The following is a 15,960-nucleotide window of genomic DNA, read 5'->3' as shown; positions in this document are numbered from 1 at the left end:
TTGATCAACAGGATGACATCATCAGCAGTTATTGATCAGCAGGATGACATCAGTTGTTATTGATCAGTAGTTATTGATCAGCAGGATGACATCATCAGTAGTTATTGATCTGCAGGATGACATCATCAGTTGTTATTGATCTGCAGGATGACATCAGTTGTTATTGATCAACAGGATAACATCATCAGTAGTTATTGATTAACAGGATGACATCATCAGCAGTCACTGATCAACAGGATGACATCATCAGTAGTTATTGATCTGCAGGATGACATCATCAGTAGTTATTGATCAGTAGTTATTGATCAGCAGGATGACATCATCAGTAGTTATTGATCTGCAGGATGACATCAGCTGTTATTGATCAACAGGATGACATCATCAGTTGTTATTGATCAGTAGTTATTGATCAGCAGGATGACATCATCAGTAGTTATTGATCAGTAGTTATTGATCAGCAGGATGACATCATCAGTAGTTATTGATCAGTAGTTATTGATCAGCAGGATGACATCATCAGTAGTTATTGATCAGTAGTTATTGATCAGCAGGATGACATCATCAGTAGATATTGATCTGCAGGATGACACCATCAGTAGTTATTGATCAGCAGGATGACATCATCAGTAGATATTGATCTGCAGGATGACACCATCAGTCAAAAGCCACTGATGAAACTGTTAAAAGTTTTTTTTAACTCAGTTGTTTCAGTTCTTTTTAGACATAAAGTGAGGACATCAGAGACAGACCGGTCAGATCACTGCCTCTCCTCACTGCCCTCTGACAGCCAATAAGCAGCTGGCAAATTAAGTAGGCTAGTTCTGGGATGACAAAACAAAAGCCTATGCAGGTTACACCTCTAGGTACAGAACAGAGAAACATCATCATGTTGAGACTGAATGTTTTAAATTTCAGATCAGTTCTTTATGATGGTAAAATATGTAACGTCTGACTGGACTGTCTGAACTTTAATCACTAGGCTATGTGTTTTTACTGAGGTATCTCTGTCAGGACCTGCAGGTGTACGAGTAATCAAGTATTTCACCTGTGGTATCAGCGGCCTTTTACTTCGAATTACAAACTTTTTTTTTTTTTTATCTCTGTGAGAGATTGCTTTCAACACACAGACAAACATTTATTTAAGGGACTGTTCATTACAGATTGAAGCGGTTTTCATTTCTTTTCATTTTAGTGCAGATTTTTAAATGAAACATGGAAACAAATCACCAAAATAACACCATGAGACAGAAGCTGTAGAAACATTTCTACAGACACATCACGTGAGACGAACATTTCTGGCATGAAAAAAACAAAACAGAACACAAACAAGAAATCTGATGTTAAAACAGTGAACCGGCGCTCAGGACTTTACTTTGAAATTCCACACCGGAAACCGGATGTGTGTGTGTGTGTGTGTGTGTGTGTGTGTGTGTGTGTGTGTGTGTGTGTTGTCGGCAGCGTGACGTCAGAGCCGACAGGGGTAACAATAGCAGGCTGTATGTGTGTGTGCGTGTGTGAACGGATCAATCAGCCGATCACAGATCGATCAGGATGTCGTTCCAGACCAAGAAGAACAGCGCGAGACCCGCGGTAGGTCCAACCCGAGCCGGGCCGGACCGGGCCAGACCGGGAGATAGGGGCGAGCAGCGGCAGCGGTGGGCCGGTGAGGCGGGATGCTGCAGCTCTGCCTGCCAGTTACCGCCGATACAACCACACCGGGCCGGGCCGAGCCGGCCTGCAGAGCCGCTCCGCTCGGCCCGGTTCAGTCAGCCTGCAGCTGCTGCAGAGCCGCTCCGCTCGGCCCGGTTCGGTTTTATATCTATTAATTAGTGATCAGATTATTGAAAAAAAAAAAAAAATTGGTTGAACCAGTGAAAATGTGATTTATGTTAAAAGCATGTTGCGTTCAGGAAGACTAGAACATTTCAGCTTTGTCTTGTTTTGTCATTTGACTTCATGGAAATAATAATATTTAAAATCTCTCCACAACACCACCTGTCAATCATCACTCACCTGTGTGACATCATTACCCTGTATCAGTGAAATATAAATTATAAATGATGTTTCATTAGATAAATAATAATCAATAATCTGTAAATGAAGGTTTGGAGCCGTGAAACGTGTCAGTCAGTGTTTGTTTTTATTTACACTGAATGTTGCCTAATGACGAATGGCAGCGTTTCAGAAACGCAATCGACTTCTAAAAATCACGTCAATCAGGTTCTTTCAAAATGAAAGATCCAGTCAGGCTGTAACCACGACGACTTCGTCTTTGACTTCCTGTTTCTGAAATGTTCAAACAACCCAGCATCCTTTGTGTCTGTTTCCAGGGCGACCGTCTGATCATCAAAGGAGGAAAGATCGTTAATGACGACCAGTCATTCTATGCTGATGTCTACGTGGAGGACGGAACCATCAAGTAAATACGATCATGATATTGACGATGATTTATGATTGTGTGAAGCAGCTTTATTCAGGCTGTAGACCCCACCCACTGTCTGTGACACCATCAGACTTCCTGTTTTGTTTCCTGATCAGACAGATTGGTGAGAATCTGATCGTCCCGTCTGGCGTGAAGACAGTGGACGCATACGGTCAGCTGGTGATCCCCGGAGGAGTTGACGCCAACACCAACCTGCTCACTCCGCAGAAAGGCCTGAATCCGGCTGACGACTTCTACCACGGAACCCGTGCCGCTGTGTCCGGAGGAACAACCACCATCAGTCAGATAACCAATAGCCTAATCAATACTGATCAGTCAGGCTGAGTCACAGCAGAGCAGTCCTAACACTGACACTTGTCTTCACAGTGGACCACGCGCTGGTGGAGCCGGGGACGAGTTTACTGACGGCGTTCTATCAGTGGAAGGAGACGGCAGAGCAGAGGGCGTGCTGCGACTTCTCGCTTCACCTGGACGTCACACGCTGGCACGAAGGGCTGTACGAAGAGCTGGAGACGCTCGTCAAAGATCAAGGTCAGGGGAAGGGTGAAACTACACCCATGGAGGGTGGAAGTGTGGAGAGGTGGAGGTGTGGAGGGTTGGAGAGGTGGAGGTGGTGGAGAGGTGGAAGTGTGGAGGGGTGGAGGTGTGGAGGGTTGGAGAGGTGGAAGTGGTGGAGAGGTGAAAGTGTGGAGGTGTGGAGGTGGTGAGAGGTGGAGGTGTGGAGGGGTGGAAGTGTGGAGGGGTGGAGATGTAGAGGGTTGGAGAGGTGGAAGTGGTGGAGAGGTCAAAGTGTGGAGGGGTGGAGGTGTGGAGGTGGTGAGAGGTGGAGGTGGTGAGAGGTGGAAGTGTGGAGAGGTGGAGGTGGTGGAGAGGTGGAAGTGTGGAGAGGTGGAGGTGGTGAGGGGTGGAGGTGGTGAGAGGTGGAGGTGTGGAGATTTGGAGAGGTGGAGGGGTGGAGAGGTGGAGATTTGGAGAGGTGGAGGTGGTGAGAGATGGAGGAGTGGAGAGATGGAGGAGTGGAGGTGTTGTGTGTCTCTGTAGCTCCTCACCTGTCCTGGTTGTGTCTCAGGTGTGAACTCCTTCCTGTTCTTCATGACCTACAAAGACAAATACCAGAGCTCAGACTCTCAGGTGAGCTGCAGTGACATCATCAGTGTATGTTTGTTTGTTTGTTTGTTGGTTTTACTGAGATCAGTCACAGTTAGTTTGTGTCAGTGTTTCCTCGTCATTAAATTTCATCTGCTTCCTGTTTTTGTGGTTTCAGCTCTACGAGGCGTTTGGGGTCCTTCGGGATCTCGGAGCTATCGCACAGGTCCACGCTGAGAATGGTGACATCATCAATGAGGTAACACGCCCTGACTCAGTAACAGTAACAGAGTACAGTAACAGTTACAGAGTATAGTAACAGAAACAGAGTACAATAACAGTAACAGAGTACAGTAACGCTAACAGTACAGTAACAGAGTAAAGTAACAGTAACAGAGTACAGTAACAGAGAAAACAGAAACAGAGTACAATAACTAACAGAGTACAGTAACGCTAACAGTACAGTAACAGAGTACAGTAACAGTTACAGAATATAGTAACAGAGTACAGTAATAGTAACAGAGTACAGTAACAGAGTAAAGTAACAGAAACAGAGTACAGTAACGCTAACAGTACAGTAACAGAGTACAGTAACAGTTACAGAATATAGTAACAGAGTACAGTAATAGTAACAGAGTACAGTAACAGAGTAAAGTAACAGAAACAGAGTACAGTAACACTAACAGTACAGTAACAGCTACAGAGTACAGTAACGCTAACAGTACAGTAACAGCTACAGAGTACAGTAACGCTAACAGTACAGCTACAGAGTACAGTAACAGCTACAGAGTACAGTAACAGAGTAAAGTAACAGAAACAGAGTACAGTAACACTAACAGTACAGTAACAGCTACAGAGTACAGTAACGCTAACAGTACAGCTACAGAGTACAGTAACAGCTACAGAGTACAGTAACAGTTACAGAGTATAGTAACAGAGTACAGTAATAGTAACAGAGTATAGTAATAGATTACAGATACAGTAACAGTACAGTGACATGATGACCACAAACCATCAGCTGTTCATGTTTTAAAGTTAAAGTGTTGTTTTGTTTCAGGAGCAGAAGAAGCTTCTTTCTGTCGGCATCACTGGACCTGAAGGACACGTTTTATCTCACCCTGAGGAGGTACGCACACCTGTAATAGCACCTGTAACACACCTGTAATTACACCTGTAACACATTTGTACCACACCTGTGATACACCTGTAATTACACTTGTAACACACTTGTACCACAACTGTGATACACTTGTAATTGCACCTGTGACACACCTGTCATTACACCTTGTATTCCAGGTGGAGACGGAGGCAGTGTATCGGGCCATCACCATCGCCAAACAGGCCAACTGTCCACTGTATGTTACCAAGGTGATGAGCAAATCTGCTGCTGATGTCATCGCCAAAGCCAGGAAGAAAGGTGACATCATCTTCCTACGACTCTATGATCCAATTTTTTACTTTCACCTCTTTATTAAATGTGGCACCCAGTGACACCCCCCCCCCCCCCCACCACCACCACCACCTGTCCACAGGGACTGTCCCATGAGACTCTAAAGACTCAACCAGCATGTCCAGAGTTTATCAGGGTGAATCTGAGGGAGGAAGAGTTCCTCAGTGTGTCTTCTTCAGCTACCACGGGGTGGCACAGAGTCCTTCACCAACATCTACCTGTTTCTGTCCTCAGGTATGGTGGTGTACGGGGAGCCAATCACAGCCAGTCTGGCCACAGACGGCTCTCACTATTGGTCCAAAGACTGGGCTACAGCTGCTGCCTTTGTCATGAGCCCGCCTCTCAACCCTGATCCTTCAACTCCACAGTACCTGACCTCCCTGTTAGCATGGTCAGTATGACTCTACCTCCCTGTTAGCATGGTCAGTATGACACTACCTCCCTGTTAGCATGGTCAGTATGACACTACCTCCCTGTTAGCATGGTCAGTATGACTCTAACCCCTGTTAGCATGGTCAGTATGACTCTAACCCCTGTTAGCATGGTCAGTATGACTCTACCTCCCTATTAGCATGGTCAGTATGACACTACCTCCCTGTTAGCATGGTCAGTATGACTCTACCTCCCTGTTAGCATGGTCAGTATGACACTACCTCCCTGTTAGCATGGTCAGTATGATTCTACCTCCCTGTTAGCATGGTCAGTATGACTCTAACCCCTGTTAGCATGGTCAGTATGACACTACCTCCCTGTTAGCATGGTCAGTATGACACTACCTCCCTGTTAGCATGGTCAGTATGACTCTAACCCCTGTTAGAATGGTCAGTATGACACTATCTCCCTGTTAGCATGGTCAGTATGACTCTAACCCCTGTTAGCATGGTCAGTATGACACTACCTCCCTGTTAGCATAGTCAGTATGACACTATCTCCCTGTTAGCATGGTCAGTATGACTCTAACCCCTGTTAGCATGGTCAGTATGACACTACCTCCCTGTTAGCATGGTCAGTATGACTCTAACCCCTGTTAGCATGGTCAGTATGACACTACCTCCCTGTTAGCATGGTCAGTATGACACTACCTCCCTGTTAGCATGGTCAGTATGACTCTAACCCCTGTTAGCATGGTCAGTATGACTCTAACCCCTGTTAGAATGGTCAGTATGACACTATCTCCCTGTTAGCATGGTCAGTATGACACTACCTCCCTGTTAGCATGGTCAGTATGACTCTAACCCCTGTTAGAATGGTCAGTATGACACTACCTCCCTGTTAGCATGGTCAGTATGACTCTAACCCCTGTTAGCATGGTCAGTATGACACTACCTCCCTGTTAGCATAGTCAGTATGACACTACCTCCCTGTTAGCATGGTCAGTATGACTCTAACCCCTGTTAGCATGGTCAGTATGACTCTACCTCCCTGTTAGCATGGTAGCAGGTACTTACTGTGTGTTTCTTCACCAGTGGAGACCTCCAGGTGACGTCCAGCGCTCAGGCCAGTTTCTCCACGGCTCAGAAGGCTGTTGGTAAAGACGACTTTACTCTGATCCCAGAGGGAACCAACGGGATTGAGGAGAGGATGTCTGTGGTGTGGGACAGAGCTGTGGTGAGACCTGTTGTCGTATTTTTCATGTGAACAACTGCATTAAACTGTTCTTGATAGACTTGTTAGTCCTTCAGTTATTTAGTGATTTGGTTATTTGTTCCAGTGTTCCAACAGTCTCCAGCTGGTTAAAATAAATCTGTCTCTGCTGCTGCCAGCCAGTTGTTTACAGTCCTGTAATGTTATCCCCACCCCCCAACACTCAGAGTCAGACCTGAGACTGACCTCTGCTGGTGCTTGATGTGAGCTACACACACTGAGAGAAATGGGCGTCTGTTATTTTAAAATCACTGTGTTGAGATTCTGAATATCCTGATATACCATAAGACTGTGATACTGCCCAAACCTATGAGCTAGCCTCCTCGCTAACATTACGTAAGCCTGCTGAATCAGGACCATCAGTGACCTCATGTTAGCTGATGTACAGACCTGTTACAGTGAGATCCTTCTGTGAGGATCAAAGATCTGAAATGAATAAAACACAGATCTGTACATGAGGTCACTGTATCAGCAGAACGTTTCCATCAGTGATGACCAGACTGAATTTCACAGAGCAGCTTCTTTCTGCTGACTCCGATCTCTCCTCTGGTGTCTATCTGCAGTCGACGGGGAAGATGGACGAGAACGAGTTTGTTGCAGTAACGAGCACCAACGCTGCCAAACTCTTCAACATCTACCCTCGCAAAGGTAAAAGGCAAAGACACTGCGTGGACAACATGTTGGGACATGAGTAGAGGACATGTCTGAGGTGGTACCTCAACTGCACCATCCTGTACCTGTCCACCTCAGGACGTTCTGTTGTATCCATGCATCGAGCCGGCGGCAGTGATGTTTGTGATGTTTGTTTGTGATGTGTGTGTTCAGATGATAGAATGTTCTGTCAAGGATGCTCAGACATCTAATGATGTGTGATGACGTCTGATGACATCACTGTCCTGTGTGCAGGGAGGATTGCTGTGGGGTCGGATGCTGATATCGTCGTCTGGAATCCAAAAGAGACGCGAACTGTTTCTGCAAAGACTCACAACCTGGTAACAAAACATCGATCTTCATCATCCATCATCATCATAAACTGACCATCATCATCATCCTCAACTTGCTGCCTGTCTGTGTGTAGACGGTGGAGGTCAACATCCTGGAGGGGTTGGAGTTTCGAGGCGTGGCGTCGGTTGTGATCAGCGGCGGACGAATTGTTCTGGAGGATGGAAAACTGGACGTGACAGAAGGTTCAGGACGCTTCATCCCTAGGAAGGCTTTTCCCGACGCCGTCTACAAGAGGATCAGAGCCCGCAGCAAGGTGATCGACGGGATAACTAGTTAACCACCTGACCTGCTGGTTGACCAGTTAACTAACTGAATCTATCAGAGCCCGCAGCAAGGTGACCAAACTACTACTAATCAGTTAACTGACTGGTTAACCAGTTACCCATCTTAAACTCTGACAGAGGATCAGAGCCGGCAGGGATATGACCCACTGATTAACCAGTCAACTAGTTAAACACCTGATCAGCTGGTTAACCTGGTTAAGAAGATGATCCAAGTCCACACCAAGGTAAACACACAACCAACTGGTTAACTGACCACCTGGTGTACCAGGAAAGCAGCTGGCTGTCCGAGACGATCTGTGCTCACAGCACAATAACAAAGTTAACCATCTGACCAACTAGTTAAACACCTGACAAACAGGTCAACCAGTCAGAGTTCACAGCAAAGTCACCAACCAACCAATCAACCAACCGGTCGATCTCTTGACTGAGTGTTTAACCAGATAACCAGCTGACAGCGTGATAACAAGGAAGTTAACTGACAGGCTGTTTACAGGTGGAGGTCATTGGTGCTGATTGGTTCAGCCTCTGTGTGGCTGATTGTTTATTATTATTAACTGATTATTGATCAGTTTATTGATCGATAGTTTGTCAGGAGTCAGATTTTCTCTCCTCGTCTCAGATGGCTGAGGCTCGCGGCGTCCCCCGTGGAAACTACGATGGTCCGGTCCATGATGTCATAAGCATGACTAAATCGGTCCCGCCCACTCCGACCACCAGGGGGCCACCCTGTCCCAAAACTCAGACCAGCCTCCGAAACCTCCATCAATCAGGATTCACCCTGGCAGGTAGTGTTCACACACACGCACACACACACACAAAGAGGACTGCAGATGAGCAGATGAGATGTCAGCACTAATTCAGATCATTATCTCCTCCTTCTCTTTCTTCTTCTTCTTCTTCTTGTCCTATCCAGGAAGTCAGATTGACGACCACATCCCTCGTCGCTCTGCTCAGAGGATTGTGGCGCCGCCTGGTGGACGATCCAACATCACCTCTTTATCTTAAAACTGTCACTTTTAGTTTTTGTCACTTTAAATAGAAACAGCCGAACCAACCAGTCCTACACCCTAAAACAGTAATGCTTCAATAACTACTGCTCCACCCTACAACCACCCGCTGCGAGTAGTAATCACCACATTGCTTCCACTTGTACAGCTCCTACTGAATACTATGAAAACACTTAGAGTACTAAATCCTGCAGTCATGGTACTTCAACTAGTGCTGAACCCTACAACTCAACTATCAGTTATAAGACCTACAGTGAGTACTGATACTTGTACTTTTACTTGTATAAAACAACAACCATCCAACTAGTACTACGTCATAAAACAGTCGTACTTCAGGGACTACTAAATCTTGCTATCATGCTAGTACATTTCTAAAACAAGTACTACACTCTTACAAGTAAGTTCTAAACCCCACAAAATGTTTTACTTCAAGTAGTGCTGAATGTTACAAAAAGTACTTTATCCTACAATTACCACTTAATCCTTTTAGAGGCGTACTTCAACAAGTGTTAAACCCTAAAACTAAATCCCAGAATCAAGCTGAACAAACCCTGAAACAGTAGAACAACCAGTAGAACAAACAGTAGAATAAACAGTAGAACAAACAGTAGAACTACAGTCCTACAGATCCTACTGAATCCTATGAGAACCCCACATCTCGTAGTAAACCCAGTCACAACAGTACTTCAGACTGAACGCTGCACCTACTGTACTTTAACTGAAGTAGTACTGAATGTCTCAACAGTCGTACTACAACCCAACACCTGGTCCTAAATCCTACAGCAGTGGTACTTTAACCAGTACAGAATGTTACTGATGTGGTTTAAAGAATCAGCCATTTGAAGTACTTCTGCATGTGTACTTACTTTAACCCTTTCACACATGTACTCAACATCATTTCCTCTCATCATTATCATCACCCCATCATCACGTCTCTGATCCATGCACCAGTAGTAGCAGTAGCAGTAGTACTCGTGATAATAGTGGTAGTAGTATGACCCTGGGAAATACTTCTGTTTCCTTTAGTGGTCTTTTATTAACAGTACAGAAGTTTTCACCTCACTTCACCATCAGACATCTGAACACAACCAGTTCACTCCACTAACTGGGTTTACTGGTTTTACTGGTCTCATCATTCACTGTAAATTAACCTCATTTCATCCTCTGTCCTCAGAGGACAGTCCTCAGAGGACAGAGTTGACTCCAGGAGCCGTATTCACAAACATTCTGAGACAGCTTTTGAGAGCTATTAACTTAGCCTAAAGTTTTTTAGTAAGGAGTGATTTAGGAAAGTTCTCAGAGCGAGGAAGGGACAGAAACTTTTATCTTAGCGAGGAGGTGTGGTTGACCCTGTTAATAGGTATGACACATACTTTCAACAGATGTGATTGGTTTTCAGAGGCACACCCTTTTGTGAGCCTGTAAGGTGAGAGGACACCCAGTGGACATGACATGAACTGCGTCACCATATAAGTCAAAGTATGGAATTGTTAGTGTGATCACTGTAGTGAAGGCTGAGACAGACCCAAGTCATCACTGCTGCACTGTTGTGTTTTTACAGGTATGTCAAATAACTTAGTGATCATTTTATTTCTGGTGTTAAAGTGTGAGGTGGGAATGTGTGTGTATCCCTGATGAGATCAGCCACAAATCAAATCAATCTAATCTGTAGCATTTCTTTTACTCACTGTCATTCAGCGTTTGGAGAATATTTCTCTGACCTTTTTGTGTTTCCACCATTTCTGCTGTCTGTAAGAAACTCTTAAACCTCTTAAAAGTCCTCCTCCCTACTCCTAACAGTTTTCACCGTAGGAGCTCTTCCAAGGTCTGAGATGCTCTGTGAATACCTTTAATCTTTACCAGGACTCTTAGCACGAGGACGCTTTGTGAGTACGGCCCCAGGTCTGTTCTGTAGTTTCATTCCTCAATCTCGTATTTCTGACCCACTTTAAACATGAGACTGTTGTGATGATAGAAGTCTGTGTTGTTCTGTAGTGACGTCCGTGTGTGGTGGAGTAACGTGATGTTGGACTGCAGGGTCGGACCCGTCAGGACCAAGGTTTGATTCACTCATAAACTTTAATCGTTGATACAGTCAGAAACAGAATTTCAGACGAACACTGTTCGACTTCCTGTCAGGTTCAGATCATGAACTGAATCTAAATGGTGCTAATAAATCCAGTACCAGCCTGCAAGTAGCCCCCGCCCCAAAGCCACGCCCCCAAAATATCCAAAACAAACAAACAAAAAAACCTTCCTGTTCTCTCTGCGGACCAATCGCACGAGCTGGACTCACTAGAACTTTCTCACCAGGCACATCAGCCAAAACATTTCCAGCTTTGAGGGTTTGTTTCTGTGAAGCGTCCCACTGCACATGCTCATTAGTGTTTCTCCTGCTGGCCCCGCCCACACAGATGGGTAAACCAAGTGAGCTGCTTGGTAGATTTAACGTCATGACCTCAGCCCAGCCACATCTCAAACAGCTCCACATTTATCAGATGATGTGCATCAGATTCTGACCTTTGAACTTTGAGTTTAAAGTGTTTGGCATCAGCCGATGATCCCTGCTGTCAGTTCAGACCTGTGGAGCCCTGACGGAGACGTGGGGGAGGAAAGAGAAAAACAAATACTTTTAAATTCTCCTGAGAAATTCTTTGGCAGAGAACTGAACTCTGCGGAGGGTGAAAATCTGGACTGTCTGAAAACCAAAGAAGAAGAAGAAATTTGTCGCCTTCTGAAGAGTCATTCATCCTGACTCAGCCGAGATAGGCAACACGACACGGTCCAACTTGTTTCGTCCAGCATGCCAAGCTTGGGCCGATGTTGGACCAGGTCACTTTGGCTGCTGGGGAAACACAAATCAAATTAAAGAACAGCTGAGACAACACAAATACAAAAAACATGCAGAGCTCTTTTGCCTCAGTCATAGAAGTGCCCATAGCAACCACCATAGCAACCACAGTTACCCCGAAATCAAAAAGACATGTCTGTCCCCCTGTAGAGCTCTCTATCAGCCTGGACCCTGCCTGATTCTCTGAGTGTGTTACAGTGCCACACTCAGATTGATATTCTGTGAACGGACGGCGGCAGCGGTTCCTCTGATCGTTGATGTGTTGATGAGTTTACGTTGGGGGCGGAGTCAGTTTAAAGGTCAGTGTTTCTCATTCAGACGCTACAGAACGTCAGGTGCGTCAGAGTCACACGCTGTGACGAAGCTTCAGTGTTTGATGAGAACAGGTTGAATATTTCTCAGGAGAATATCAAAGGTTTTATCTGTTTTACCTCCCTCATGTCCCTGCAGGGACTCTGTAGTTACCATGACAACATTTGTTTGTACCATGTGACCTGTACCCTAACCTGATTGAGGTTTCTGACCTGACGGAATCGTCTCTGAACACATCCATGATCTGACCAAGCTTTCAGAGGATCAACCAAACCTACCACTGTCCTTTGACCTCTGACTGTTCATCCTGTGATGTCACAGCTGCAGCGCCCCGCCCCCTCCTGCTGTTTGACCTCTGGTGACCTCTGAACAGATTTTTAACGTGTGTTTGATTTGTAAAGACTTCATTTTGTATTTTTTACCGTTTTGTATCCTAACAGTGTTCCTGTTCGTGTTAGCGTCAGTGATCGTTGTACTCACATACAGTTCAGCCTCCATGTGGCGCACATTAGCCATGTTGGTGTTGCTATAGTAACAACATGTTCCTGTGAACAGGTGAAATGTGGCAGTGGAGAACAGACATGTTTGTGTGTTACAGAGAGTTTCAGATTGAAGCTGCAGACAGCAGCTGGTTAGCTTAGCTTAGCTTAGCTTAGCATAAAACTGGAAACAGCTGTTGTCTTCTTGTCACCATGTGGTTGCCAGGCAACCAACAGGACTCTCAGAGGTGTAGCTGACATGGTGGCCGACATGGCGGCTGTGCTCCTGCAGGCTGAACTGTCTCTGTAGCAGTGCGTTGTTTTTCTGTCCTCACAGATGCACCTGAGCCAACATGGCGAACATGTCCTCTGTGTTTCCATGGTGATGGTGCGTCTGTCGTTGTTCCTGTAGTGAATGTAAAACTCTGTCATGTTGTGAGAAGCTGCATGAATAAAGTGTGAAGAGAAACAGAGCCGAGTGACACATCAGTTCTTACACATCACATGACTCTGAGTCCTCTGAGGCTCCACCCACATCAGTTCCGGTGTTGGACTCGGTAGCGTGTCGACAAAAGTTATTCATTGAAAGGCGAGAGGGTTAAAACTTAACTTAACTTAACTTAACTTAAGGACAACAGACTCTGTCTGTGCGTAGAGAAGAAGAAAGAAGAAGTGTTGAATGTGGAGCTCCAGAAATATCTAAACATAAAGCAGTTGATTTTCACAAGGTTCAAGAGTGAAGAAGGTGTTGACTCTTTATTTGTTCATTTATTTATTGCCATCAATTTTGTGTATGTGTATATGTACACCAGTATATATGTATGTATGTATATATATATATATATACAGTACAGGCCAAAAGTTTGGACACACCTTCTCATTCAATGCGTTTTCTTTATTTTCATGACTATTTACATTGTAGATTCTCACTGAAGGCATCAAAACTATGAATGAACACATGTGGAGTTATGTACTTAACAAAAAAAGGTGAAATAACTGAAAACATGTTTTATATTCTAGTTTCTTCAAAATAGCCACCCTTTGCTCTGATTACTGCTTTGCACACTCTTGGCATTCTCTCCATGAGCTTCAAGAGGTAGTCACCTGAAATGGTTTCCACTTCACAGGTGTGCCTTATCAGGGTTAATTAGTGGAATTTCTTGCTTTATCAATGGGGTTGGGACCATCAGTTGTGTTGTGCAGAAGTCAGGTTAATACACAGCCGACAGCCCTATTGGACAACTGTTAAAATTCATATTATGGCAAGAACCAATCAGCTAACTAAAGAAAAACAAGAGGCCATCATTACTTAAAGAAATGAAGGTCAGTCAGTCCGAAAATTGCAAAAACTTTAAATGTGTGCCCAAGTGGAGTCGCAAAACCATCAAGCGCTACAAACTGGCACACATGAGGACCGACCAGGAAAGGAAGACCAAGAGTCACCTCTGCTTCTGAGGATAAGTTCATCCGAGTCACCAGCCTCAGAAATCGCAAGTTAACAGCAGCTCAGATCAGAGACCAGATGAATGCCACACAGAGTTCTAGCAGCAGACCCATCTCTAGAACAACTGTTAAGAGGAGACTGCGCGAATCAGGCCTTCATGGTCAAATAGCTGCTAGGAAACCACTGCTAAGGAGAGGCAACAAGCAGAAGAGATTTGTTTGGGCCAAGAAACACAAGGAATGGACATTAGACCAGTGGAAATCTGTGCTTTGGTCTGATGAGTCCAAATTTGAGATCTTTGGTTCCAACCGCCGTGTCTTTGTGAGGCAGAAAAGGTGAACGGATGGATTCCACATGCCTGGTTCCCACTGTGAAGCATGGAGGAGGAGGTGTGATGGTGTGGGGTGTTTTGCTGGTGACACTGTTGGGGATTTATTCAAAATTGAAGGCACACTGAACCAGCATGGCTACCACAGCATCCTGCAGCGACATGCCATCCCATCCGGTTTGCGTTTAGTTGGACGATCATTTATTTTTCAACAGGACAATGACCCCAAACACACCTCCAGGCTGTGTAAGGGCTATTTGACCAAGAAGGAGAGTGATGGAGTGCTGCGGCAGATGACCTGGCCTCCACAGTCACCGGACCTGAACCCAATGGAGATGGTTTGGGGTGAGCTGGACCGCAGAGTGAAGGCAAAGGGGCCAACAAGTGCTAAACACCTCTGGGAACTCCTTCAAGACTGTTGGAAAACCATTTCAGGTGACTACCTCTTGAAGCTCATGGAGAGAATGCCAAGAGTGTGCAAAGCAGTAATCAGAGCAAAGGGTGGCTATTTTGAAGAAACTAGAATATAAAACATGTTTTCAGTTATTTCACCTTTTTTGTTAAGTACATAACTCCACATGTGTTCATTCATAGTTTTGATGCCTTCAGTGAGAATCTACAATGTAAATAGTCATGAAAATAAAGAAAACGCATTGAATGAGAAGGTGTGTCCAAACTTTTGGCCTGTACTGTATATATATATATACATATATATATGTGTGTGTGTATATATATATATATATATATATATATATATATATATACAGTATATGTATACATACATAGCTTGTGTTCCTACATAGTTTAACAAAGCAAGTCACATTTGTCATCAATGGAATTAATTTAATTAATTAATTTAATATATTAGAGTAGGTCTACAAGAAGTAATTAGTGTACAGATTTACATACATACTACTACATTACTACATAACTGACTAATATTAATTTATGGAGAAGAGGTGGGAATAAATAAGTTTGTACTTCATGTAAATCAAATCATCACATATTGTTTTCGGTTTCCTTTAGTGACCTGTTGTTTATGTCTGTTTACTACTGTACGATTATTTTGTTTACTTGCTACTGACACCTTCAAAATAAACTACCACTGCCTGTTGTGTGTACTGTGTGTGTACTGTGTGTGTACAGTGTGTACTGTGTGTGTACAGTATGTACTGTGTGTGTACTGTGTGTGTACAGTGTGTGTACAGTGTGTACTGTGTGTACAGTGTGTGTACAGTGTGTACTGTGTGTGTGTACAGTGTGTGTACAGTGTGTACTGTGTGTACAGTGTGTACTGTGTGTGTACAGTATGTACTGTGTGTGTACTGTGTGTGTACAGTGTGTACTGTGTGTGTGTACAGTGTGTACTGTGTGTGTACTGTGTGTGCAGTGTGTGTACTGTGTGTGTACAGTGTGTACTGTGTGTGTACTGTGTGTGTACTGTGTGTACTGTGTGTGTACTGTGTGTGTACTGTGTGTGTGTACAGTGTGTACTGTGTGTGTGTACAGTGTGTGTACTGTGTGTGTGTACAGTGTGTACTGTGTGTGTACTGTGTGTGTGTACAGTGTGTACTGTGTGTGTGTACTGTGTGTGTACTGTGTGTGTGTACAGTGTGTGTACTGTGTG

The 15,960-nt window shown here is 44.5% G+C and overlaps 1 protein-coding gene across 3 annotated transcripts; it reads left to right on the top strand.

Annotated features, from left to right (window-relative positions):
* Positions 1-1,388: 1,388 nt before the first annotated feature.
* Positions 1,389-11,123, top strand: dpysl4 (dihydropyrimidinase like 4). 3 transcript variants are annotated; one of them, XR_007448073.1, is made up of 16 exons: positions 1,389-1,590; positions 2,331-2,419; positions 2,539-2,723; positions 2,810-2,974; positions 3,513-3,574; positions 3,708-3,788; positions 4,587-4,655; positions 4,826-4,946; positions 5,214-5,370; positions 6,446-6,587; positions 7,187-7,271; positions 7,530-7,615; positions 7,702-7,881; positions 8,532-8,697; positions 8,826-10,821; positions 10,915-11,123. XR_007448073.1 is itself a non-coding variant. In XM_049562948.1 (15 exons), exons 1-15 carry the CDS (start codon positions 1,552-1,554, stop codon positions 8,915-8,917), a joined length of 1,719 nt encoding a protein of 572 aa, XP_049418905.1. In that variant the 5' UTR covers positions 1,389-1,551; the 3' UTR covers positions 8,918-11,123. The 3 variants fall into 3 exon arrangements, 2 of the variants coding, with proteins under 2 accessions (XP_049418905.1, XP_049418906.1); XM_049562948.1 differs by having other exon boundaries at positions 8,826-11,123; XM_049562949.1 differs by lacking the exon at positions 1,389-1,590 and having other exon boundaries at positions 2,346-2,419; positions 2,543-2,723; positions 8,826-11,123.
* The last annotated feature ends 4,837 nt before the right edge of the window (positions 11,124-15,960 follow it).

The sequence above is a fragment of the Epinephelus fuscoguttatus genome, linkage group LG20, assembly GCF_011397635.1.
Source record: "Epinephelus fuscoguttatus linkage group LG20, E.fuscoguttatus.final_Chr_v1".
Taxonomy (NCBI): Eukaryota; Metazoa; Chordata; class Actinopteri; order Perciformes; family Serranidae; genus Epinephelus; species Epinephelus fuscoguttatus.
The sequence above is the reverse complement of the archived record's forward strand: the minus strand, read 5'-3'. Positions and strand labels throughout refer to the sequence as shown.